The 24,802-nt window shown below is 41.1% G+C and overlaps 1 protein-coding gene across 3 annotated transcripts in view; it reads right to left on the bottom strand.

Annotated features, from left to right (window-relative positions):
- The window catches only part of ARSB (arylsulfatase B), an 84,140-nt gene that overhangs the window by 32,658 nt on the left and 26,680 nt on the right, over nucleotides 1-24,802 (bottom strand). For all 3 annotated transcript variants that reach the window (XR_008508947.1, XR_008508948.1, XM_036403738.2), the window contains exons 5-6: nucleotides 21,123-21,366; nucleotides 13,111-13,181 (exon numbers count right to left, since the gene is read on the bottom strand). Coding sequence is in view for 1 of the 3 variants with exons in the window: in XM_036403738.2 (XP_036259631.2) it covers nucleotides 13,111-13,181; nucleotides 21,123-21,366 (315 nt within the window). In the remaining 2 variants the exon portion in view is untranslated. The remainder of the gene's footprint in view (nucleotides 1-13,110; nucleotides 13,182-21,122; nucleotides 21,367-24,802) is intronic.

The following is a 24,802-nucleotide window of genomic DNA, read 5'->3' as shown; positions in this document are numbered from 1 at the left end:
TGTGGGAGGACTGGACATTGGATGCCGGACTGCCCCCTACGGGCAGAATTTTACAAATTTAAAAGGGAGCAGGGACAGTTGGGGGCCAACCCCCCAAAAAACTAAAATCGGAGCGCAGTGCCCCCCTGCGCGCTGACAAAAATCAGGCGGGCCATTTATCATCATCGTGTAGGGGGAAGGGAGATCAGGGACCGCCGCCAACTAAATGTGACCAATACTTACCGGACTTGACTTCTGTTTTACCAATTCAAACAAGACCTGTGCTAACGACCGCTTCTGCTTTTGCACCCTATAGGTTGCGGCTCTCGGAGGCTCTCCACCTGAGGACCTCCGACCTTCAACTCGTTGCTGTCGACCCGGAGTGCCCAGGTAACTGGGGACGGATTCGCTGCAAGTATGTTGTGGTCGGTGATACTAAGCACACACCACCGACGGTGAACATTATCCCGGGCCTCTTACCATCGGACCCGGGGGTGTTCGCCGTCGGCCTGCACTGTGTCCAGCCCCCCATCTTTTTGCCTAAAGGGCAGATTGTAGCTCAGGCAATCCCAGTGCCTGAAATAACCTGGGATTTACATCAAACATCAGAAAACACCACGCCGACCATCGCATGGGCCCAGGTTTTGGGGCACGAAAGACCTTGCCTCGATTGTTATATTACAAAAGGGGGGGAAGGCAAACAGCTAAAAGGCCTTTTGGACACTGGGGCGGATGTCACGGTCATTCCTTCTCGGGAGTGGCCGTCGCATTGGGAGTTGCAAACCGCGCCTGGACACGTCCGTGGTGTTGGGGGTTTACAATTGGCCAGACAATCTAAGAGCATCGTGCAAATTACGGGGCCTGATGGGCAATTGGCTTCTATACGCCCATTCGTTTTAGATTATACGGAGCCCCTGTGGGGGAGAGACCTCCTAGCCCAGTGGGGAGCCCGAATTGACCTTCCAGCGGCTCCCCAGGTTTTTCGGGCGGCGGTCACTGATGAGCGCCCTACCTGGAAGCTCAATTGGAAATCAGATAAGCCAGTCCAGGTAGTGCAGTGGCCGCTTAATAAACAGAAATTGGCGGCGCTCAAGGAGCTCGTTGAGGAGCAACTACTTAAAGGCAATATCGTGGAGACCACGTCACCGTGGAATTCTCCCGTGTTTGTCATCAAAAAGCCCAATAAGGACAAGTGGCGGCTTCTCCACGACCTCCGCCAAATCAACAACATTATAGAAGATATGGGGCCTCTCCAACCAGGGATGCCCTCCCCAACGATGCTCCCACAAAATTGGGAATTGGCTGTGATTGATATAAAGGATTGCTTTTTTCAAATTCCCCTCCACCCGGACGATGCCCTGCGTTTTGCGTTCACGGTTCCTTCCATCAACCGTGAGTCCCCAAGCAAGCGCTACCATTGGCGGGTCCTTCCACAAGGCCTAAAGTGCAGCCCAGTGATCTGCCAATGGTACGTCGCTTCCTTGCTGTCCCCAATACGTGCAGTGGTAAACGATGCCATCATTTACCATTACATGGATGACATCCTGGTGTGTGCCCCGACCGCTGACATACTTGGCCACGCCCTTGACCTGACAGTCGATGCGCTGGTTGCTGCAGGGTTCGAGCTCCAACAGGAAAAAATTCAAAGGGTGCCGCCTTGGAAGTATCTGGGCCTGGAAATTACTAAGAGGACCATTGTTCCTCAGAAATTGGCTATTGTAACAACTATCAAAACCTTGGCGGATGTTCACCAGCTGTGTGGATCTTTGAATTGGGTAAGACCTTGGCTGGGCATACCAACAGAAGACCTGGCCCCCCTTTTCAATTTATTGAAAGGGGGAGAGGAGCTAAGTTCTCCCAGGACCCTTACCCCAGAGGCGAGGATTGCACTAGAGAAAATCCAGAGACTCATTTCAGCTAGGCAGGCCCACCGCTGTCATCCGGGCCTGCCATTTAAATTCATTATTTGCGGCAAACTGCCACACCTCCACGGGGTGATTTTTCAGTGGGACAACGCCACCAAAGGCAGGGACCGGGGCTCGAGTGACCCCCTCTTAATCATTGAGTGGGTGTTCCTCAGCCACCATCGGTCCAAGAGAATGACACAGCCCGCTGAACTGGTGGCAGAGTTGATCCGGAAAGCTAGGCTGAGGATCAGAGAGCTGGCAGGCGTTGATCTTGCGTGCATATACATTCCTCTTAAATTAAATTCGGGCCACCTAAAACAAAAGGTAATTGACAGCCTCCTGCAAACGAATGCAGCTTTGCAGTTCGCTCTAGATAGCTACTCCGGCCAAATTAGTGTTGATCGGCCGGCCCATAAATTATTCAATCAGGAGTTCGTATTATCTATAAAATCGATCCAGAGCAGAACTCCTCTAAAGGCAATGACCATTTTTACTGACGCGTCTGGAAGATCCCATAAGTCAGTCATGACTTGGAGGAATCCCCAAACTCGGGAGTGGGAGTCCGATGTCACAGAGGTTGAAGGTTCACCTCAAATTGCCGAGTTGGACGCAGTCGTCAGAGCCTTTGAGAGGTTCCCTGGACCTTTCAATTTAGTTACGGATTCAGCCTATGTAGCGGGTGTAGTGTCCAGAGCTGAAAATGCTGTGCTGCAGGAGGTGTCAAACCCAAAATTGTACGACTTGCTCTCCAAATTGGTTCAATTGGTCTCCCACCGAGAGCAACCCTTTTATGTCATGCACGTGAGATCACACACCGATTTGCCGGGGTTCATAGCGGAGGGCAACCGGCGTGCCGATGCCCTTGCCGCCCCTGTTCAAGTGGCCCCGCTCCCTGATCTCTTCAGTCAAGCCAAGATCAGCCACCAGTTGTTCCATCAGAATGCGCCTGGCCTGGTTCGGCAGTTCCATCTGACGCGCGAACAGGCCAAGGCCATTGTGGCTACATGTCCTCACTGCCAGTCCCACCAGCTCCCTTCTGTCCCTCTCGGAGCTAACCCCCGTGGTTTGTCCAGCTGCGAGGTGTGGCAGATGGACGTAACCCATTATCCATCATTCGGCCGCTTTAAGTTTGTACATGTCTCTGTGGACACTTTCTCTAGTGCTGTCTTTGCCTCTGCCCACACAGGTGAGAGGGCTGCGGATTGCAGGAAGCATATGCTTCAGGCATTCGCGGTCCTGGGCATCCCTAAGGTAATTAAAACAGATAACGGCCCAGCTTACAAATCCAAGGAACTGCGGAGCTTCCTACAGCAATGGGGAATAGAACACAAGACCGGCATCCCCTATTCCCCGACAGGCCAAGCCGTGGTGGAGAGGACCCACCAGAGCCTTAAAAGGGTTTTGGAGCAACAGCATTCGGCAGTGAAGGTGGAGTCCCCTCACATCCGTCTCGCACGGGCGTTGTATACTATCAACTTTCTAAATTGCTCCTTTGAAAATCTCAACCCGCCCATAGTGCGACACTTCGGGAAGCACGAGGAGCTGCGACCTAGGGCCAGGCCCCCGGTCCTCATTAAGGATCCGGAGACCTGGAAAACGGAAGGGCCATTTGATCTCGTGACCTGGGGTAGGGGTTACGCTTGCGTGTCCACTCCCTCAGGTCCGAGATGGATTCCATCAAAGTGGGTCAAGCCCTTCCGCCCTAAGCGGGGTGCAAGACCAGAACCGGTCCCACAGGTAGCAGAGGCGTGTTGGCGGCGGAAACGGAGGAACTGGTGGGCGAGCCACCATTGACCACGGTCCTGACCCCCCCCCTCTCAAGCCAGACCTTCTTAATTTATATTTCTGTTTCTTTTTAGTTGATCTCCCGCCTGCATGGACCCGATGACCATCATTACCCTCCTGACAGTCCTCCTTATCGAGACTCTACCACCACCTGCGAACCCCTGGATAGTTCCCCAGCCAAAGGCGAACGTGTGGAGGACCCTCGCTCAAGCCATGGGGCAGGAGCACATCTGCCTGGACCTTGGCTCTGCTGAAGACCCGATGTCGTCCTGCCTAGTGGGGATCCCTCTCCCTCCTTTTGAGTTTCCTTACCCCTTTAATGTTACTTACAATCCGCCCCTCATGGTAGACGCCCAGAACACCTGGAGGGACGGGCTCAGGAAATTGACCCCCCTGCAGTCCGACCCCCCAGAGCTCCATCTAGTCGGCTCCGCTAGAGCATCGGCTTGTATCTGGTTTCAGTATTCCCCCCTTTTCGGTTCCTCGAGGTACTCCTTCATCGGGCCGCCTAGCCCGGAGTACCAAGCAGCGCAATGGTGCAATTTCACCATCCGGTTGCCCTTTGCATCTACCTCAGACACCAAACCGCTGGCGCTGCCCCGAGGAACATTTTTCATTTGCGGAGACCGGGCATGGGCTGGCATCCCCCCTCGTCTGGCCGGAGGCGTCTGTACGTTTGGCAAGCTGACGCTGCTTAACCCCAACGTCACTCAAATTAGGGATTGGAAATATAAGAGATCGCAGTCTAAATTGGCAATATCCAAAAGAGATCTTCGTGATTTCGACCCGACTGCGACTCCAAAATTGAACATTGGGCCAAACCAAAATCGGTCGCGCTCACTCTCTTTTTGCCGTGGGTGTCGATCGCGAAGTCTCTGGGTGAATTGGGCCGCCTGGAGTGTTGGGTGGCAAAGCAAGCAAATTTTACCTCGGCTGCCTTGACTGACCTCCTCGCAGACGAGGAAACAACTAGGAAGGCGACCTTGCAAAATCGGGCGGCCATCGACTTCCTCCTGCTACTCCACCACCACAGCTGTGAGGAATTCGAGGGCCTGTGCTGTTTAAATCTGTCATCCAAGGCAGAAGATGCGAGGGTCTCCATACGCAAGATGAAAGAGCTCGTCCACGAGGTTAAGAGTGAGACATCGGACTGGCTGGGGAACCTGTTCAAGGGTTGGGGACTGTCAGGATGGGCCGGGTCCATAGTTCGGTCCGTCTTACATTTCGTTTTAGTTATATTCGCAATTGTCATCGCCTGCTCCCTAATGTGGGGAGTGGTTAAGAGACTTCTGCTGAATGCCTCAGCGGCCAACATAAACCATCTGGAGCTTTCAGATGTCGAGGAGGACCCTGCCTCGACTTCAGACTCTGAAAGCGTGAGCGGTGGAAGCCTGGACTTTAAAACAGCACAAGAGACAACTGCCGCCTGATTATAAGGGACTGTTTGTTTTCTCCCTTCCTTTTCTTTTTAAAACAAAAAAGGGGGAGATGTTGTGGTTTGTGTTTGGTTTGTTCCGTTCTCCCCTCTCCTAGCTTGGCAAGTTGGTCTGGCTCAAACCCCCAGTTATGTCAATCACGGTTTTCCCCTCCTCATTTTCCCCTCATTATCCCTTATTTGTCCTTGTATCCCCTCCCCAGGCCTTCTGCCAATCACCGGCACCCCGCCCCAAGTTCCAGAATCTTCCAGCTAGGGTGTCGAGTGATTGGCTGGTAGGCCTGGGCTCCTCCCCTGACCTATCCCCATTGATCCACACCACCCATCAGTCTTCAATGTATGCAAATTTTCGTTCTGTGATTGGTTTCTTGTGTACCCACCCCTTCCCTGTAAAACCCGGTCCCCGGAGGGGCCCGGGGCTCCTCCTCCGCTCGCCACCTTTCGGTGGCCACCCTGCACTTCCCCTACCCTGGATTAAACCAAGTTAATTCACCCAGCAGAGGAGGGCCGTCTCTTTTCTTCACTCCTGCGGCGTGGTTGCTTCAATATCGGTGACTGTTTCCTCTCGCCCCACCCACGGTCGGCACATGCTTCTGGCTTCGTGCCAGGGGAGTGCCGGTGTAGCTGAAGGTGGCTGGACTCTAAATCCCTTCAGCCGGGCCCCCCTTAAAAACAGCCACAGCTTCAATACTTAATTTCAACAAGAGTAGATATTTCAAGTATTCATCTTCTCTTTTAGAACATATTATTTCTTTTCAAAAATACCACACCATACAAACAATTGTGTTAAATCCAGAATCATCAAGGGCAACAAAAAATCCCAGTGCACATCAGCTAGGTGAATCACTTATCCAGTTACTACATTCTTAGACAACCACAGAATAAAAAAAGGAAGTTATTCTAAATAAGAACAAACTTAATATTATAGTCTACAATGTTAAACATCACAAAACAAGACAGAAAAAGGAAACGCTAAACTTTCACTTCCAATGGGAAAATAAGGGCAACAAAAATCAAAATCTTACTTTTTCTAGGAAACAAATTTTTACTAATTGTACGGAACTTACGAATTATTGAAGATATGTCCTGTTGTGATGGCCTTATATGTGAAACACCCAAACTCCATCCGCATCACTGTAAGAATGCTGTGTTGAAGGTGAAGAGAACTGAACAGCTACTCTAACAACCTGTGCTCTGTTAAAATTTTTCAGATTTATGGCTCAGAGATATTTAATTTGAAAAATGTAAGCTACCATTTACGTCAAGACTTGCATAAAAACATAAAATGCTAGCATTATGTTCAAATAATTATAGAATACCATGAAGCATAAAAAAGCAGTTTAGAGGGATTTCTGGATTCCTGTCATGATACTTGCATGACACACCTAATCAAGTGACGTAACATTTCAAAATTCTAAAAAAGATTATCTACATCCTAGAGGAAACATGGGGATTAGTGTTTATGAGGCTCACCAAACATGCAATCCTCTAGTATTAAATACTGCAAGGATTGATGGTTCATGCTGAGATGCAGATGGGCTAAGAGCCAAGGCAATGCACAACTACAGCCAAAACCTCCTGACAGCAAGAGCTACACCCCAAAAACTCACATAGCTGACAGCTAAAAGAAAAACACCACTTATCTCTGATGCGAATGGCAGCAGAGGTAGCTGGAACAGCAGCGTCCCATTAAGGAGTGGAGCTGAGCTCTGCCCAAAATTGCCAGGTTAGCATAACACACACTGCATGGAGTGGCTGAGGGATCCAGGGTCCTATGCTGGCAATTCCTGCCTTACAAACTTCCAGGGGGTCATTGCAATTTATGATTTTCTTGAAATGGGAAATGACAGAGTCAGAGTCCAGAGTCCAGCATGCACATGTACAATTTTGCAGAAAAGTGGTAATTTGGACAAGCAAAGATTTTGACTCGAGAGTAGGTTCTGTGTCTTAAGCCTGTCACAGACATGGAGTGTATTTATCCCATTCAACACCCACCCAGCACACTCATCCATGCATCTTCTGCTGCTACTGATTAACTCCATTATGACAATCTTTTTTCCCACTTTATTTTTCTTTTTTTTCCCCTTTTTGTTAAATAATTCTAAACAAGCTAGATCATCAGTAATAGAACTGGAGAAGAAGTAAGTTCTTCCTACAAACAATCAGGAATCATCTTTTACCTGGGCAAAATAAGTAATAAATAGAGGACATAGAGGACCCTGGAGTGTCTACTCCTTATTCAAGATGAATCATTTTGGTATATGTATGGATATAATATATAATGCTACAGGCATTTTAATGCAATTTTAATATCCACAAATGACACATCAGTCCCAGAAGAGAAAAGATTTCTCTATTGTAATATATTATATGTTCATTCTGCATATAGCAGATCTAGCTCTTTATAAGCAATCATTTATTTTGGCAATTATTAGTGCAATATATGAGGTAATGCCATCTTTCAAATGTCAAGGAGAGCAATGTAAAAACTGATTAATTTTGCTCTAGGCAAATAAAGGCTTGGAGGAAAATCACAAAATGTTTTTACAAGTTCTTTGTTTTGGATGTCTCCCTCTGAATAGACATATCTTCTAAATAAATTTACTACAATTAGTAATCCACACTGTTATTATGCCTTTGAAGTTTTAGTTTATGGTTAAGTCTGGAGTTTTAAATGAAGGTAAAAGTTTTTTCAGCCTAATCCAGTGCCACCCAAAACATATTTATTTTGAATACATCTTTCTAATTTAAATAAATTCAAGTTCTTTTTGAAGAGAAAGTGATGCTACACATATAGTCTACAAGATTTTGTGAAAGTCACCAAATTTATTAATAAATTTAGCAAGTCAGATTAAAGCTAATACAGTGTGTACTGACAGATTCTGATTAACAACTCTGAATTAAAGTGTACATTTCCTTTCAGCATGTCATTTAGTTTTGATTCTCAAAATAAAATTGCCTTCTGTGGGATATAAAGTTTCAATGCTGCTTCAAGACAGGCCATCTAGCAATGACTGTGGTCAAAAATAGGTTTGGTTTAGCAGTTAGGGGAATTGAGACTTAAAACCAGTTGGGTTTTAATTTAGCTGAATCACCAAAACTTGATGAAATGCCATAAGGCTGTTTAAAAGACAGGAGATCTTTCCCAATGGAGGAGCTGATGTCATCTGCACAGTTGCCAAACTATCAAAAACTTGGCAATTTTTTTATTTTTAAGGAAAAATTCACAAAAATGGGACAAAACAATTTTGTTTCTTTTCTCTTCAAATGTATGTAAATCTGTTTTTTTACTTATGCAATTTTTAGGTTACTTTATACTTTATACTTTACTTTTATTTGTGCTTTCTTAACCTACACATTACAGAGAAAATTATACTTTCAACATAATTTCAGGTTTCTGTTTTTAATTTTCTTACTTTACTACTGAATCCTTAAACCTAACAGAAAATGTGGATGTTCCAGACCCAAATCTGAAAGACAGTAGATTTTTCATAGCAAATTTACATAATAGTGAACTCTCTAGTAAACTACAAGTCTCCACTGAGATCAAGCAATTGAGATGTATGTTCATCACTTCTGAAAACAATCAACAGTGTGATGAAGAAACAATCAGAAAGATGAAAGCAATGGCTTTTAGCAGGGAGGGAGAGAAGCAACCACCTCTGAGGTGTGTAGGTCCAGCTCCATCTGCAGAGCTCACCAGACTGGTTTAGCACAGCAAGGCTCAGCCAGAAGATGTGGTTTCCCACTCCTTCCCCGTGGAGTTCTTGTTCCAAAAGCAGCCAGACAGTACTAGGAGGGTTGCCTCCCCTCTCCCAGCCTCACACCCTCCTTGCCCTGCCTTGGGTTGCTGCTGGCATCCATTAGCCCCTCCAATGCGCAGATTCAACCCACATGACAGAGGAAAACCAGGCTAGCAAGTTGGATCGGTTCACAGAGGTATCCAAGAAGTGCCAAAATGAATGCAAAATAAGCACCAAGAGTGTGTGTCTGGGAAAGGGGAGGGGAGAAGGTAAAGCTCATCCCCAGCAGAAACCTGTTGGATCACTTAATCATGTATCATGAAACAGAAACCTCAGGGTTTAATTTCAGAGCCAAAGGAATCAGTCTCACTTGTATCTCAAAACTCCTTCTAGTCCCAGTCTTTGTGCCAAAATGAGCACTTGGCCATCCAGCATACATCCAGAGGGAGGAAAAAAAGGATTATTAAAATCTGAACCAGTATCCTGACCTGGTTCATGGCCCAGCTCTGTGAGTAGTTTTGGTGACCCATGAGAAAGGAAAGCAGTGGTGAGGCACTGTGGGAGGCAGGATATCCTCTGTGGTAGCAGCAGCAGCCTACTAGCTTAAACTCCATGAAATTACTGCCTCTGGCTGAGATTCCCAACGTGGTCAGAACTGATCTCAGCTAGAGAGTCCTGTGGCTAGACCCTCCATCTGCTACCAACCACACAGTGATCCCCTGCTCCTCATCACACAGCTACAGGGCAGGTTGATTCAGCTCACTGATGTCGTAAAAACCTTTCCTCCTCTTTTGATTGGCTACCCAAAACAATCTGAAAACTGATCTAGCAGAAAAATCATCTTGTTGCCATGTGATTTCTACATCTAACACAAGTGAAGGAGGAAGGATAGAAGAAAGGGAGAGGACAGGCTGGCCATCTTGGCAACAGCTCACCACCAGACAGCCTTTGCAACCCCCAAAGACCACAACCCACCCCTCTTTTCATCCTAGTTTTGGAGATCACACCCTAGTTTTTCATTCCACTGTATGCTCTTACATGAGTACATAGTTGCAGGTCTGCACCTTCTCCCTCCCCTTTCCCAGACAAACCAGATCAGTTTGTTAAGAGAAAAACTTGCTTTTAACTCCAACCACTCCACTGGCCTGCCACAAGTCAGAGGGAGGCTACAGGCAAGGTCTGTGGCCAGGGAGACAATTGCCTTTTTTAGCACTAAAGATGAAAAAAAATGAAGTTTAAAACACTGCCCATGTGTGTCAGACCACAGGAAAAGTTTATATTTGAATGAAGGAAGTCTGCCTTCTGAAAAAGATGATCTACTTGAAGGAGTCAGTGAAATAAGATCTAAGCATTTTTTTGTAAAATGGAACTGCAGACAAACTATTTTACAGTGTTTTTCCTCTTGTGCTCTTTACTATTAACAATAGGAGATGTGCAGTACTTGATACAAGACTACTGCAGGGCTACAGTGTTTGCCACTGGACATCAGGTCCTGAAAAAACGTAAGCAGATGGTGATCAGCAGATTCATCAGATCTGCTGGAGTAACCCCAGCTGATGCTCAGAGATCAGAAACCAGCGCTCAGTCTGAGAATTTGTAAAGTTATACACTGTTACCTCACAAGTGGTAAATAAACACACAGCCCAAGGTCAGTGCTAACAGACCACAGCAGCAGAGACATTGCTAGCTCAGCAATCAAGACACCATGTCTTACTACTTTAACTTAACATGCTGTTGAATATTTGGCTGTAACAGTTGACTTGTCACTAAACTAATTACTGTCTTTTGCACTAATTCTTCCCTGAAGGAGTGCTTATTTTGGTGTAAAAAAAAATCTGAACAGAACAAAGCTCAGTTTTCCTGTTTCAGTTAAAAAACCCTATTAATTACATAAGGCATCCCATTTTTCATGCTACTAAATATATTTATATATATATATATATATATATATAATCATTTTTTTCTGAGAGAGACGAAGATAAATGCATCCATTAAATAAAAATATATTATGGTGAAAGAATGTATACATTATAGACAAAACCACTCAAGAGTTCAGAACACTGAACTTGCCCTGAGTGTAGGTAAAATAGTAAGTTAATGCTCCACATTTGCCCAACTACAACAGTACTGTCTTCTTGTCTGATTAACCACAACAACCTGAAAACTCCTTTTTTGGTTACATTTAACAGAATCTTGATATTTAATTGAGAAAGAAAGTATTAGAATAATAGCAATACTTCATCTGACATCAGATGATTTAGGTGATGTGATTTTTCAAAGCAGACTAGGACAAGAGCAAAATATGCATAAACCAGAGTTTAGAAAGAACCCAGCAAAACCTGTAAACATGCATTTTAGCACTATAGGCAAAAGAGTACTCCAATGTCAAACAGTTATGACACAGAAACAATAAACAGTCAAGGAAAGAGCAAGACTCCAGAGTGACACAGTTAATCATCTTGGTGACATCTAAGAGTGCATGGACAGTTTACAATGCTTAAGAAAAAAAGGAAACCAACAAAACATGAAGAGAACCATGATTGCTGAAAATCTGAAATCCTTGTATATTCCAAGTTTTGTGTCTCACTAATCTATCCATAATAGAGACACTAGCATAATTTTTCTAGATATTAATTCTAAACTTATTATTCAGTTTCAATAAATGAAAAACAGACAGCAAATAAAAATCAGCTGGCTTACACACATATCCAATTACTCCTAATAACTCAGGCTTAAATAGAACTCAGGCTTATTATATAGAAATTTTAATCCTTATATGACAAAGCATAATTTCACTAGGAGGCACAAAGTAATTTGCTGAAAGAATAGGCCTGTGCTGAGAAGAGACAGGGAAACTCTATATGGTGCACAAGAACATGTTGGCGAAGAGTTCAGTTTTTAATTACTGCAGTTTTGAAAGGCACATAAAAACATTGTAAATTTACAGGCATGCATATAACCTCCTCTGTTCCTGATTCTTAAAAACCACATCTTATGCAGGGAAAGAGTTGCACCTACTACAGCTCCTGACCCCCAGCCCCATTTGCCCACATTTCACACAATGCACACCACTAAGGACATGATACAAGTAGCATACAGCGAATGGTCATCAGAGCACTGCATCATGGAAGGAGTTGGGGGACACATTTGCTAAGAGCTCAGGTTCCTGAAAACCTCCTTTGCTTGTCCCCCGTCTGCTTACTCCAGGGATTTGTCTATTCAAGCAACTCAATCACAGGCTATTCCCACAAGGAAAATACAGTCTCTGAAGTAGGCCAGAGAATACGTCACCAGGGCATAACGTTGTACAGGAATCCTGTGACTCACTAAGCATTTTCTGAAGGGAAATTGGAGTAGCTACACCTTAATTCAATCAGTATGTAGGAACTATCTGCAGGCAGTGCTGCCCAGTCAGCATTAGACAGGGACAATGTTGCTCCTTCTCAGAAAAGAGTCATAGAACCAGATGTGCATTGCACAAGGCCATCCGACCCATTTCCATCCAGTTATTGCAGCACAACATGTATTTGTCTTGGAGGCAACAGATCACTGTCTCCATTGCACTACTTTTTCTCTGCCTGGATTTACTTCTTTATATAATGAAATACAGAAATGCTATAAAAACAGTGAAGGGACCTCTTCCAATGTTCTGTATGAAAAAAATGTCTGCCTGAAAAGCTTGTAGTCCTTAGCAAACTAGTAATGTTGAATCATAAAACAGATGGTGCTTAAAAAGAGCTATAGAATTAGCAAAGTTCAGCTCGAATTCATGTGATTGTGGCATTAAGGATCCAACCCACATGATTATGGAACAAAAGCAATCACACAGCTTGGAACTTCTCAGCTCCTTACAAACTCAAGCTTTCCATTTGCAAGGTCATATTATACAGTTGTATCAAGACGTATTAGGGCAAGCAGTTCATTTGGAACTTTGGAGAGAGGGTTTGGAAGGGTTGTTGGCAGTGTGCCTCACTGTGCACCTCAGGCACACAGCTGCTCCTCAACATTTCCATGTTCCAAAGTACTTTATTCATTACTCAGCAGTGTTTCAGAGCTCTCTGAAACAGGAAGCCCATGTTGATCACCTTGAAGAACTTACACCATCCAGGGGATGATGTTTCTGTATTTTATGGCTATTTACTTAAAAGCAAAAGGCATCCTACTGTATTTTGTTTCACCTGGAAGAAAATACTTCACTTATGGAAGACAAGAAGTGTTCAAAAGGTAAACTGTGTGTTTAATAAATCTTTAGCATACTCACATGGGAAATCATCCACAAACATGGGGTCTATATTATGCAGCAGTTCCACTCTGGGAGAAGGTCTTCCTTCACTAAGAGAGATTTCAAAAGGAAATGTTAATTACCTCCTGTAGCTCATTAGGATTCTGCATCCTTTATTTTAATGCTTTTTGTCATCTTAATAGAGAGTGAGCTCATAACTTTGAATTGATTACTATCAACTTTAATCTGAGCAGCAACAACCTTTGCCTCTACAAGTTTTCCCTAACTTCAGTGATGTTTATTTAGATTATTTATAAGTTTACTGAGTATGGAATTTGCCCTACCTAAGCAGGGTTTTACAAAAACCAATTTTAAGAGTCAAATTTCACAGCATAAGCTGGCATAGCACTTGCTATGCTCTCTGCTTATCTGAACAAGTGCTGGAAGCATTATGGCTGGGTGCCTCAAAAAACACCACAAGCATTGCTATACCACAAAAAAACCACCTTTGATTTCTAATTGAGGTCACAAGGATTATGTAGATACATATAATCTTGTATTAAAAAAGAAAATAATCCTTCTTTTTTTAGCCATTCAGTACATAGAGATGGTGAGGAATAAGCCTCTGAACTTATCCATAAATTTTCTTACCTAAGTAAATCCCAGACCTAAAAAACTGAGTAAATGAAATTTACTCCTTATAAAGGGCAACATGAGTAGGAAGATATAATTAGAAAGAAACATGTCTACACAAAGACACAACAATAACTTATTATTTGACAGTGAACCTAAACACATCCATTCAGAAATTTCCAAATAATTTAAATTGCTTTTTCTTTCATTAAGGAGCTTAACTTAAGACACAAAAAATTCAACCAGGGCCCCTAAGCTTCCTGACATTAAGAATAAAAACTCAGGGTAATATAAAACTCATTGGAGAGATAAGAAAAATTATAGTTATTTTAACTATTTAACTATTTTATAGTTATTTTGTATATCATTAAACAGTATTTACCTGCAATTTAAATTTTGCAGTAACAAACAAAATAATATTTTTCTGTTACATTTCTAAAAACATTTTTGGATGATACATTTTGAGGGAATACAGAACTATCAAGCAGAACTAAAAGATTAAATGTATTCTGGTAATATAGTATGTAATTAATACAGAGGAATTAAATTAATTAAGCTACAATTGTAGTAATTCAATGTATAGAAACTGCCACAAAAATGGGTTTTCCCAAAATGTGGGTGAAAGCCGCCTAACTGTGCCCCCCCCCCCCCCCACCAAGTGTATATAGTAGTCACACTCTTAATTTAAGAATGCTTGGCCTTATTTAAACAAACTTTATCTTAGATTTAATAAACTCTATGTGCTCCATAGACAGCTGTGTTCAAGCGTGCCTTTCACCATCTGTTCATAGGTAACAGTAACAAGAACCAGTTAGCAAAAGTTAAACTAGGTTTCAAATTTATAGCCTGTGATTGACTCTGCAATAACTGCAAAAACTGGGAAGGTTCTCTTTCAGTTTCTGAGCTGTATCTACATTTTCCAGAATATTTTAAAAGAAAGAAACCACCAGACTTATGCTAAGTTACACAGTATCTTCCACCAGAGTCAAATACAGCACAAGTTAAGGAGTAAGTAACTTACTCTTATTTACTTCTCATCTCTACAGATTCAATATTCATATGGTGCTGCTCAGTATTCACACAGTGCTGAGTGACCAGCAGGGGAGGGAGGGGATTCTGCCCCTCTGCCCTGCCCTGCTGAGACCCCACCTGCAGGGCTGTATCAGCTCTGGGCTGCCAGCACAGGAAGGACAGGGACCTGCTGGAGGGAGTCCAGAGGAGGCCACAGAGATGATCAGAGAGCTGGAGCACCTTCCTTTCTGGACAGGCTGAAAGTTGGGTTTGTAAAGCCCGGAGAAGGGAAGGGCTGTCTAAGGCATGAGGGTTGGCCTAAATGACCTTCCAACCAGCCTATTCTGTGATTCCATATGAGTCTATGATTATACCAAACATATTCATAGTGTTCAAGCAGACTGAAGGTAACTTCCTTTATAAATTTTAACATGGACAGTGGATATTATATACTAAACATGGTTATTTACATTACAGATGATAGAATGTAAAAAAATGAAGATTATACTTGCATTAATGTAAGTGTTTCACGCAGCAGTTGCCATTATTACTGAATCCATTTTTGTTCTGGGATAGAATACTGTTCTTAGTACCTTGGATGTGATTTATATGTAATGATCAGATTTACTCCCTGAAGCTTATGGCATCACTGCATTAAGCTCCATGGAGCTACTACAATGGTACAGCACTGCTTTTCAGTTTGAGTGCTAACCCAGTAATTATTGTTGTACAGAGCATGGATATTAATAACCAGCATATATCACAAAACAATACCCAAAGAATTTGGCATTGCATGTTGAAAAAGCCACCTGCCTCACAGCAAAAAACATCAGGAAAACAGAAACAACATTCTGGAGACAACAGATAGGAAATTTATGCCTGTAAAAGAGATCTGTTTCCCTGGAACTGCCTTAACTCTGCCCTCCTTTCCATTTACAAAACTCCACAGAGACACAGATGCAATTAGAGATTCACCTTGACAGATGTACTGCAAGGGTATTTTGCATCAGGAATATAGTCTAGCCAGGAGAGCTACAATAACAAAGCAATAATATTCTCTAGGGAAACCTGTCTTTGTATTTTAGTAACTGCCTGGGTAACCATATCTTACAATGCTTTAATTTTAGAATATTTATTTTTAGACTTCAATATCCTAATACGTCATCCCTCCCCCTAAACATAAGGAACTTTTTATATTGTCTGGTTATTATTCTACCCTGTCAGATGGTAGAATAATTAGGATATGTCCTTATTATTTAATTAAATAGCTAAAAGCTGCTGTTTTTGAAAACAGTCCTCTATGTAAGAACAGCTTAATGAAAGCATGTGGCCTAACTTCAGTGATGGTATGAGAATCAGCTAGTTCATTCTTCTGATTTGCAAAGTTCTTAAAACGTACCAAAAGCCCTATTATTCCTTAGTGAGCACAAACAAAGACCTACAAGCAATCTTTCACTTTTGTTGTTGTTGTTAAACAGCCAGAAGGTGTCCTTGACAAGGAATCCAAGGTTTTTCAGGGTAAGTGTGTTTGTCTTGCACAAAAACATTCTCAGTGTCACTAAGCAAAATCTGAGTCTTTATAACCTTGTCATTTTTCTCTAGGTCTTATTTTTAATGTTTTCCTAAAATGATTATATTTCAATATGTGGGAAATGAACATACTCTCAGCTTTACACTGCTCTTTCTCCTGCATTAATTTCTATCACAACAATGAATTTTTTTTTTTAAACAGGTGTTTGATTTCTAAAATAAATGTTCCCATTCAGTACAGAATAATTCAAGCTGATCTTACTTCATTTACTCCACCCAATCAGTTATGATATTTCATCATTATAAAAGTATAAAAATGAAACCTGCCTTACAAAATATGTAAGTAAGACTTTAAACTCTCTGCTTAATAATAAGCTCTGAGAAAATAATAGTTACTTGTACTGTATTTAATACTGAATCTCTCAGTGCCTATCATACTCCGTCATGTGGTTTACAATTCCATTTTTCTGTTAACGCAAAATAAATACTTTCTCTGAGCATGGACACACTAGATATTCAGTGCTGAAAATAAAGATGTATCAAAAAATGTATCAATGAAAGAAAAACTACTTTGCCAAGTGTCTTTATTTCAATAGAGTAGTAAGCATCTGGAGAACAGATGTTTCTTAAAAATGCAACTGCCTTTTGTGATACTTGCTTGAAAATATGCAGTACAATTTAGACTCTTTGACTGGTTGCAGTTTAGTATCATTCTTGCTATTCTCAACTGCATTTTTGTAAAATCTATCAGCGATATTATCACCGTACTTTCAGAAATTATTTGTAATACATACACGGTTTTAGAGCTATATTGTTGTCTTACCCATGATAACCTAAGGCAAGATAATAGGGAAATATACTGTGATTTATTATTTATTTATGAACCTTTATAAAATGTTGATACCTGAGACTGGAAAGATCTGATAGCTATCTAATAATGGGTTGACACAATGACACCATGCTAAGTTATTTGCAAAAAGAAGTGAAAGACATCAAAGAGGAAGTTATACTTCATTTCAAATGCACTTGGAGAAAATAAAATTTACATAGTACTGGTTGAATTATATGCTGCAACAAAATTTTGCAGAGAAAAATAGTCCAAAATAGGTATGGATGGAGAAAGAGTGGTAAAATCTGCATGTGAAGACAACATCATAAACACAAGAGCAGGGAAAGGCCTCTTGTAACGACCCATGTTAATGACAATCCAGACCAGCATGTCAGCACAGCCCCAGCACATCGAGGCCAGTTCCACTTGACAGGGGTCTCTGGAAGCAAAGCAGTGATGGCCCTCAGGGGCTCACAGAGGTACTGCAGGACACAGATGCAGCATCAAAAGGACACAAACAGGCATAACTGGAACCCATGTGCAGTTACCAACCTACGAAGAGCACAGAAGAAGCTTGAAAGACTTCACACCTGGCATCCCTGGGCCTTTGCACCACAGCAACAGATGCTGGGCCCATGGGTTCACAAACATCATGGTGTGGGGATGCCAGGTGGATGGCTTGAAAACCTCTGCCCCTGTGTTTCGCTGGGCAGACTTCCTAGACACACACCCACACCTCTTGGTAAGACTGTCTGGCAGTGAGAGTGTGAGCAAAACCTGCTCTATTTAAGTTTCGATTTCAAATAAAATCACATTCCTCTTTTATTAAGTCTTTCACTGATACAGTGCTGAAACAGTAAAGGGTCAGCAGATGGATTTGGAAAGAGAAGACAAGCTTTTGAGTTAAAAACCCCTGTCAAAGAGCTTTTAAGTACCATGCAAATTTTTACCTAAGAGTTCAAACAGTGGGAACCCAAACACTGTACTTTCTCAGTTTCATGCACTGTATGACAGAAACTTAAAAGTAGGTTACCAAAAAGAATGCATTTTTAGTTAAGAATGTCACCAAAAGAAAGTATTTTTGTCTACAAGATGTGTGCTCCTGAACATCACCTTTTCCTGCTATTTCCTTCTAATTGTTATTTGTCTTCTGGTTCTTTAGGCCAGAATTAAGTAGACAAGGTATGAAAGGAACACTTGGCTCTCTCGTGACTCTCAGCACTTCTTTGCACTACAAGTACTTAATATTAATTGGTGTCATGTTAATGTGATTCCTAATTTGGACTACCAGTCATTTAAAGTCATGATAGAAAATTCATCTTGGTCTAGAATTTCAGAAAGCATTTAAAAATTTATGTTGAATTTCTGTGTATTGAATATATATTCCTATTTCTATAGTATATTAAATTTATACATAGTTATTTTCGGTAGTATAAGATTTATTATAAATTATTGCATTATATGATTATATTTTTAGTATTACATGAACATCATACTAAGAACTCATTTTTAAAATACTGATCATTAATAGACAGATATCACTGAAATAGATTAAATATTTTTTTGACTTCTGATATCTGCACCATCCCATATATTCTTTTGAATACCTAAATCAAGGTTCCAATTTTATGATCTTTTTCCATTTGATTACACACATATGAACCAGCAGGCTCAGGATTAAAGTGTCCTCCCCCCAGAAAAAATCACAAGAAGCTTATGCATTTATTTATATTAGATTGTACTGAAAAAAAAAAAAAATGTAACACAGTGATTAATTTTCCTTTTTCAAATGAGTTAGAATCTTAGCAAGTTATAATTTCATTCACTGTGAGTCATTTGGTCCCAGAAAAACAACATATTTGAACTTTTCATCAGATATCACCAAAAGGGCACTATGCCTTCATTGTTTGCTATCCAATATTCAAGTGACCTTTTGAATTATGGTGACCTTATTAAATTATGAAATTTAATATACTCATTTATCCCCATTACATGGGAAAATCATGTGAGATTTGACATTTTGGCTGCAAGGTCAGCCAAGGAATAGCCTAACAGTTAGAAAACCTGACTTGTTACCTGTCCAGACAGAGGCCCTCTCTTTGACCCACCCAAAAACACTGGTAGTCACCTGTTCCCTGGCAGTGCCAGTAAAGATTGCATTCATTCCCTTTACAAAGACAGAAATGCAAACGTCAGCAGCGTGCTGGCACAGTTGTACTTATCCTTCCCAACAACTCTCCTGCTGAAGTAACCTGATCTGAGAAGATGAATCCATTGCAAAAATACATGGTTGAAACTGAAGTTGAAGTAGGCAGGAATTCTAATGGTAGCTGGAAGAAAAGTCTATGGTGTAGGTGTACCCTGGATCTTGCTGATGCTAAGTTTCCCCACAGGAGCACTGACAAGTAAAACATTTTACTTTTTCTGGCTGGATGGGAGTCTCCATTTCTTCCTGGCAGTTAATGATCCTTGGCCTCAATTATACATATCGTTATCTTCTTCCACTTGGGAGAGAGCCACACAGTACACCTGGGCACAAGGCCATGAGCTTCCTGTAAACTCTAGCTACTGCAGAAAACCACCCCTTAGCTGTTTAGAAACACAGGCAACACTAAGAATGAAATCAAGATTACCAGCTTCAAACAGGTAATGCTACAGGTATAGACAAACCAATTCTGAACTCCAGACATAGGGTTTAGTTCTGGGGAGGTGTAGGGGGTTTGGTTTGGTTTTGCTTTTTATTTTTCACTCCAAGATCCATATAGATTGATCCATGGATGGGTACATGGGTTCAAATCTGCCTACTCTAACTCTCAATTTCTCATCTCAGTCCCTAACTCAGACAGCACTCCTGCTCATGCTTCTTTAGGAATTGCTTTTAACTATTGCAATTCCCAGTCTAGGATACTAAGACACACAAAAAAAGAAGGGGACAAAAGGTGATAACACACATAATATGGTATGATCTATGTGCTATAAAAGCAGAACAAAGGCTACCAAAAGAAACAGAGCACTAATTTTCAACTGAATTGCGTGTAGAAAATGGAATTGTTAGTCCTTTTATTCTGCTTTAGCAGTATTGAACTTTCCATCCTAAATTATTCTTATGTGAATTGAAACTATATTCAAAGAACTACTAAAAAAATATAGCTTCTAAAAAGACAGACAACAGGATTTAGCCCTATCAATGAATACATTATATGCAGCACAGAAAATGAAGAAGAAAAGGAATTTAAACAAACACAATTTTTGCAAAACTAAAGGCTGGTCACAGAACTTTCAAATTCTGCAGAAACTTAGGTTTTAAGGACTTTGTAATCCTTTTTAGTGGAATAAAAGAACATTGAAATAACCCAGCTGGAGCTATGCTGCCTCTTTTTCCAGTCATCTAAGCATGTCTGCACTGTGCTTTTGAGTATTTCAGCTTGCTTGAATCAGTCACAACATCATGACCTTCAGGAACCAGGTCAGGTGTACTTTGTACTCAATCTCAAAGGCTTTTCAAGACACTGGGCAGCATGGCACAGGTCTATGCAAATGGTTAAACTGAGCCAGCCTGACAATTCCTGTACTGAACTAACAAACCATCAAAGTGGGATCCATGTTCAGTGAATTTTATGTCTGCACAGATTTCCCATATGTCCAATTCCAGATGCATACTGCAGACACACCTAACTGAGCTCTGTAGAGAGCAGGGTTTGGTCCATAAAATTTACTAACTTGTACTCTATGCTGTGCAAAATCAATTAGCCTACTTCAAGATCACTGAATGTTCTTGAAGAAGTATACCATGCTTGTGAGCTGTTGTGTTCATACTGAAAAATTCAAAATACCAAGTTAAAGCTGTATGAAGGCTTTGCATCTGCAACCAGAATTCATTTGCTACCTGGATAATTCTCTCATAGCAGAATTGACTGCATTTATACCTTCCCTCTTTTACAGGAAATGAACAGGTTATATTTCCCTCCCCATTCCAGTTCCATTTCCTGGGCTGATTAACTTCTTCTTGTACCCGAATGATGACTTGGTGATTTGACATGAAAGTTACCTGATAGCGTTCCAAACATCAAAGCCATCCAAAGGCTTAGTGCCATTGGTATGTCCTCCAGCCAGGTGTACCAGAGTTGGCAGCCAGTCAGAGATATGGATGAGTTCATGACTTTCTACACCTTTTTGTTTCAGCAAAGGACTTGCAACAAAGCCTACGCCTCTCACTCCTCCTTCCCAGAGGGTCCATTTTCTCCCTCTCAGTGGCCAGTTGTTCCCCCCTGCTAAAGTTTGTCCTCCATTATCTGAAAAACAAATAAACAAAAAGAATTCTTGGTAAGAAAGAAACAGAACAATCCTCCCCACAACACCTTTTTATCCATTTGAAAAAATATTTTCACAATACAGCTATGTCACATGAGTATTTGCATACTGCTGTTAGGTGTCCATATAATGTCAAACATTCAGGGCCAAGCAACAAACATATGTTACATTTCAACACCTACAAACTACATCAATGAAAAGCTATCACTAGGCAGAAATTATCCCATACTAGAAGACAGTAATTTAGAAAGACTGTGCTAAGAATGACTTCTGACCATGATTCAAAACACCATTAGGTATCCAAAGCTTTCAGAACCAAAGACTTCAAAAATTTAGTTTCAACTAATTTAAAGATCACAAGAAGAGTTGCTATCAATGCCATCATTAGTACTCAGAACACACTGATTTCCAAAGCAGTATACTATGCTTAAAATGGAAACCCGTTATTCCAGTCGCAGGACAATACTTGCACATCCAGTTTTAAAAGCAGGAGTTTTTCCATATTTTTAGGCAGCCACAGATAAGGTTAGACAAAACAGGGCTTCCTTCTCCTCAGACAGAATGATAAAGCCCTAATAAAATGAATTTAAACTAACATAACTGAATTGATTCAGAAATTTAATTTCTTGTTTGGTGAGAATAACATATAAGGTGATTACAGAAAAAGCTGAATCACCACAACTACAGAAATATCTACATGAATTCAAGATGGCTCATGGTATGCTTTTCTTTTTAAGTCTCTCTGACCAAGCTTCCACGCTTAGGATAAAACCCAGATCCTTGAAGTTAACAGTAATGATTCTTTGAATTTACTTCAGTACTCTTATACAGTTGTTCTTGCTTAAACCTACTGTAATGCTCTCATAAGAGTCATTGCTGGCCATTCTGTAAAGCATAATTTTCCTCTATTTTAATGAGGTTAAAATTACTTCAAATAGTATTTGCTGAATTGACATTCAGTACAATTTGATGGGTTTGTATTTTATTTTCTAATTAAAAAACTTGAATTTGAGGGAAGAAACAAGAAGTCCAACCCCTTACAGAAGAACTTCACTGTAACCAGCACAAAATTATCTTTCTGGTTGACAACAGTTCAAGAAGCATTTGGACATATTCTTGGGCACAAGGTGGGATCCTGGGGGATGGTCCTGTGCAGGGCCAGGAGTTGGACTCAATCGTCCCTGTGGGTCCCTTCCAAGTCCCTTTCAACTCAGCATATTCCGTGATTCTGTTTTTAATTAGGAATCAAGGTAAACCCCCACAACTTTCTACTGCACTTTTGTTTTACAAAGGAATAAACCACGGATATCTGTGAAAACTTTGAAAGGCAGAAGCCTAAATGAAGCACTTGGCAAAAAAAAAATTACTTGAAAAGAGTTAAATGTCCTGTGGTCCAACTAGCTTCCTGTTGGGTTGCCCATGTTCCTGCATTTTTGGATTAAAAAGAAATTAATGAAGACTGCTACCATTATTTCTTGCACAACAATGTTCAGCTCTGAGATCTGAGAACTTAAAGCAGTTGCTGTTACAACAAAAATGAAAAAAACAATTATGTCAGACCACAACAATCAGTTTCAACAATTCCCTCTTCTCATAATGTAAACAGGAATTCCTGTCAGAGATACTCATGGGACAGAGTTTTCAGAAGGTTTTAACCTTTGGTGGCCTTAGAATAAAAGGCATTTGACTTTTAATACAGGCACACTGTATTAGAGCAGAGTTTGGACATACAGAGGAATCAGAATTTAAATATTTCACATACCTCCTTTGTATCACAGACTGCTCACTGTCTGTGTCTGTTCAATAGCAGTACAAGAGGATTTTTCTAATTCCTGATTATCAGCGACAAAGTACCAAGGAAATTATAGAAGTAGTATAGTGGTATTTCTGAAGAATAGGGGGAGAGAAGTTTCCACTTCTTGGGTTACAGTCAAATCCAGTCAAATCTTTATGTTACTTACTTTTTCCTTGCTTTCTCTAAAAACATTCACATTCTGCCAGTTTCTCTACACAATAACTTCCCTGATAAAGGGAGTCTATCTAACATACATTCTGAATTAAATTTGTATCTTTTATTAATAGTATATCAAGTTTAAAAGAAAAGGGAGAAAAATTGTGTTTTGATAGTTGATCTGATATGCAAATTAAAAACCAATGAACATATGAAACAAGGCTCATCCCCCTCATTTGGCTGCTCATTCTCACATTGCTAAAACATTACTTTTTCCTTCCTTAGGAATTTATGTTCAAGTGCTCCTTCCGGCATAATTTCTTGACTGAATTATCAAGAAAGTGTTGAAGGAGGGAAAAGGATGGTTTCTGTTTTGATTATTAAGGTCTGTTTCCTCTCTAGGTAGGCAGAATGTAAATGATGTGACACTGGCAGCTTGCATGTAAGGAACACCTTCCACACAGTCTGAGATGTTATCAAGGACTTAAAATACCTACACTTTGTTAAAGAGGAGCTGGTTACATAACAATGAAAGACCCTAATGGGATCTGTATTGATAAAATATTAAGCTAACTACTAAATAATAAAGGGAGAATAAACAAGAAGCCTCTGATTGCATGGAGTACAGACCTGACAGAAAGTCTACTCAGGACTGTAATTGCTGTTGGGATCTTGGTTTTACCTCCAGGAGTATGTCTGGACAGCAAGAGACAAGATGGGCACCAGCTCTGTGTGTGTGTGTGTTCAGGTGCATTTCCTCTAAATCAAGAGCTGTGGATGTATATATTGATGCTAAGAGCTTGCATGGGTTCAGAAAGTCAGTGAAGTTAAAGTTGAAAAAAAGTATGTAGTTCCTATATGAAAACACATGACCTCAGTCGCAGGAGTTTCTTCAGCCACAAATGCTGAAGATTTGCAAGTTTTCACAAAAGTTTCCTAGACATGTGCCACGAAGAATTGCCATAGTGAGAGGGTTCCTGGCCAGACAGATCCTTCATCTGTGGAAGCACAACCACTCTTATTTTCTCCCAAATAAGTTATTCCTTACTAATTCCTTATGCTCTTTTACCCATGTATCTCCAACTTGGAACTAATTCCAAATCCAAGTGGAAACTCATATTTGTTTAAAACACATACTTAAAATCCATCTAGGTGTGAGACAAATGGAATCATTGCTCCTTCATGTTCTACACTGACTTCATATCCAATTCTAAATCCATTTCAAAACAATATTTTCTGAATTATTTATCATACATTTTTGTAACCATTTCTCTCCATGAATTATTCTATCTTATGTCAGAAGACAGTCTCCAGAGCAAAGCTTTTGGAATCAAGCTACCTACACCTTGTGGACCTGATTTATAAGATTGCTTAGAATTAAAGTTTCAGCCTTGCTACTTCAGCTGAAAACATAAGCCTCCCCCACGCATGATACTTCATTATTTCTTTGCTGGAGACAAACATCA

Source organism: Molothrus ater, chromosome Z (assembly GCF_012460135.2).
Source record: "Molothrus ater isolate BHLD 08-10-18 breed brown headed cowbird chromosome Z, BPBGC_Mater_1.1, whole genome shotgun sequence".
NCBI lineage: Eukaryota > Metazoa > Chordata > Aves > Passeriformes > Icteridae > Molothrus > Molothrus ater.
The sequence above is the reverse complement of the archived record's forward strand: the minus strand, read 5'-3'. Positions and strand labels throughout refer to the sequence as shown.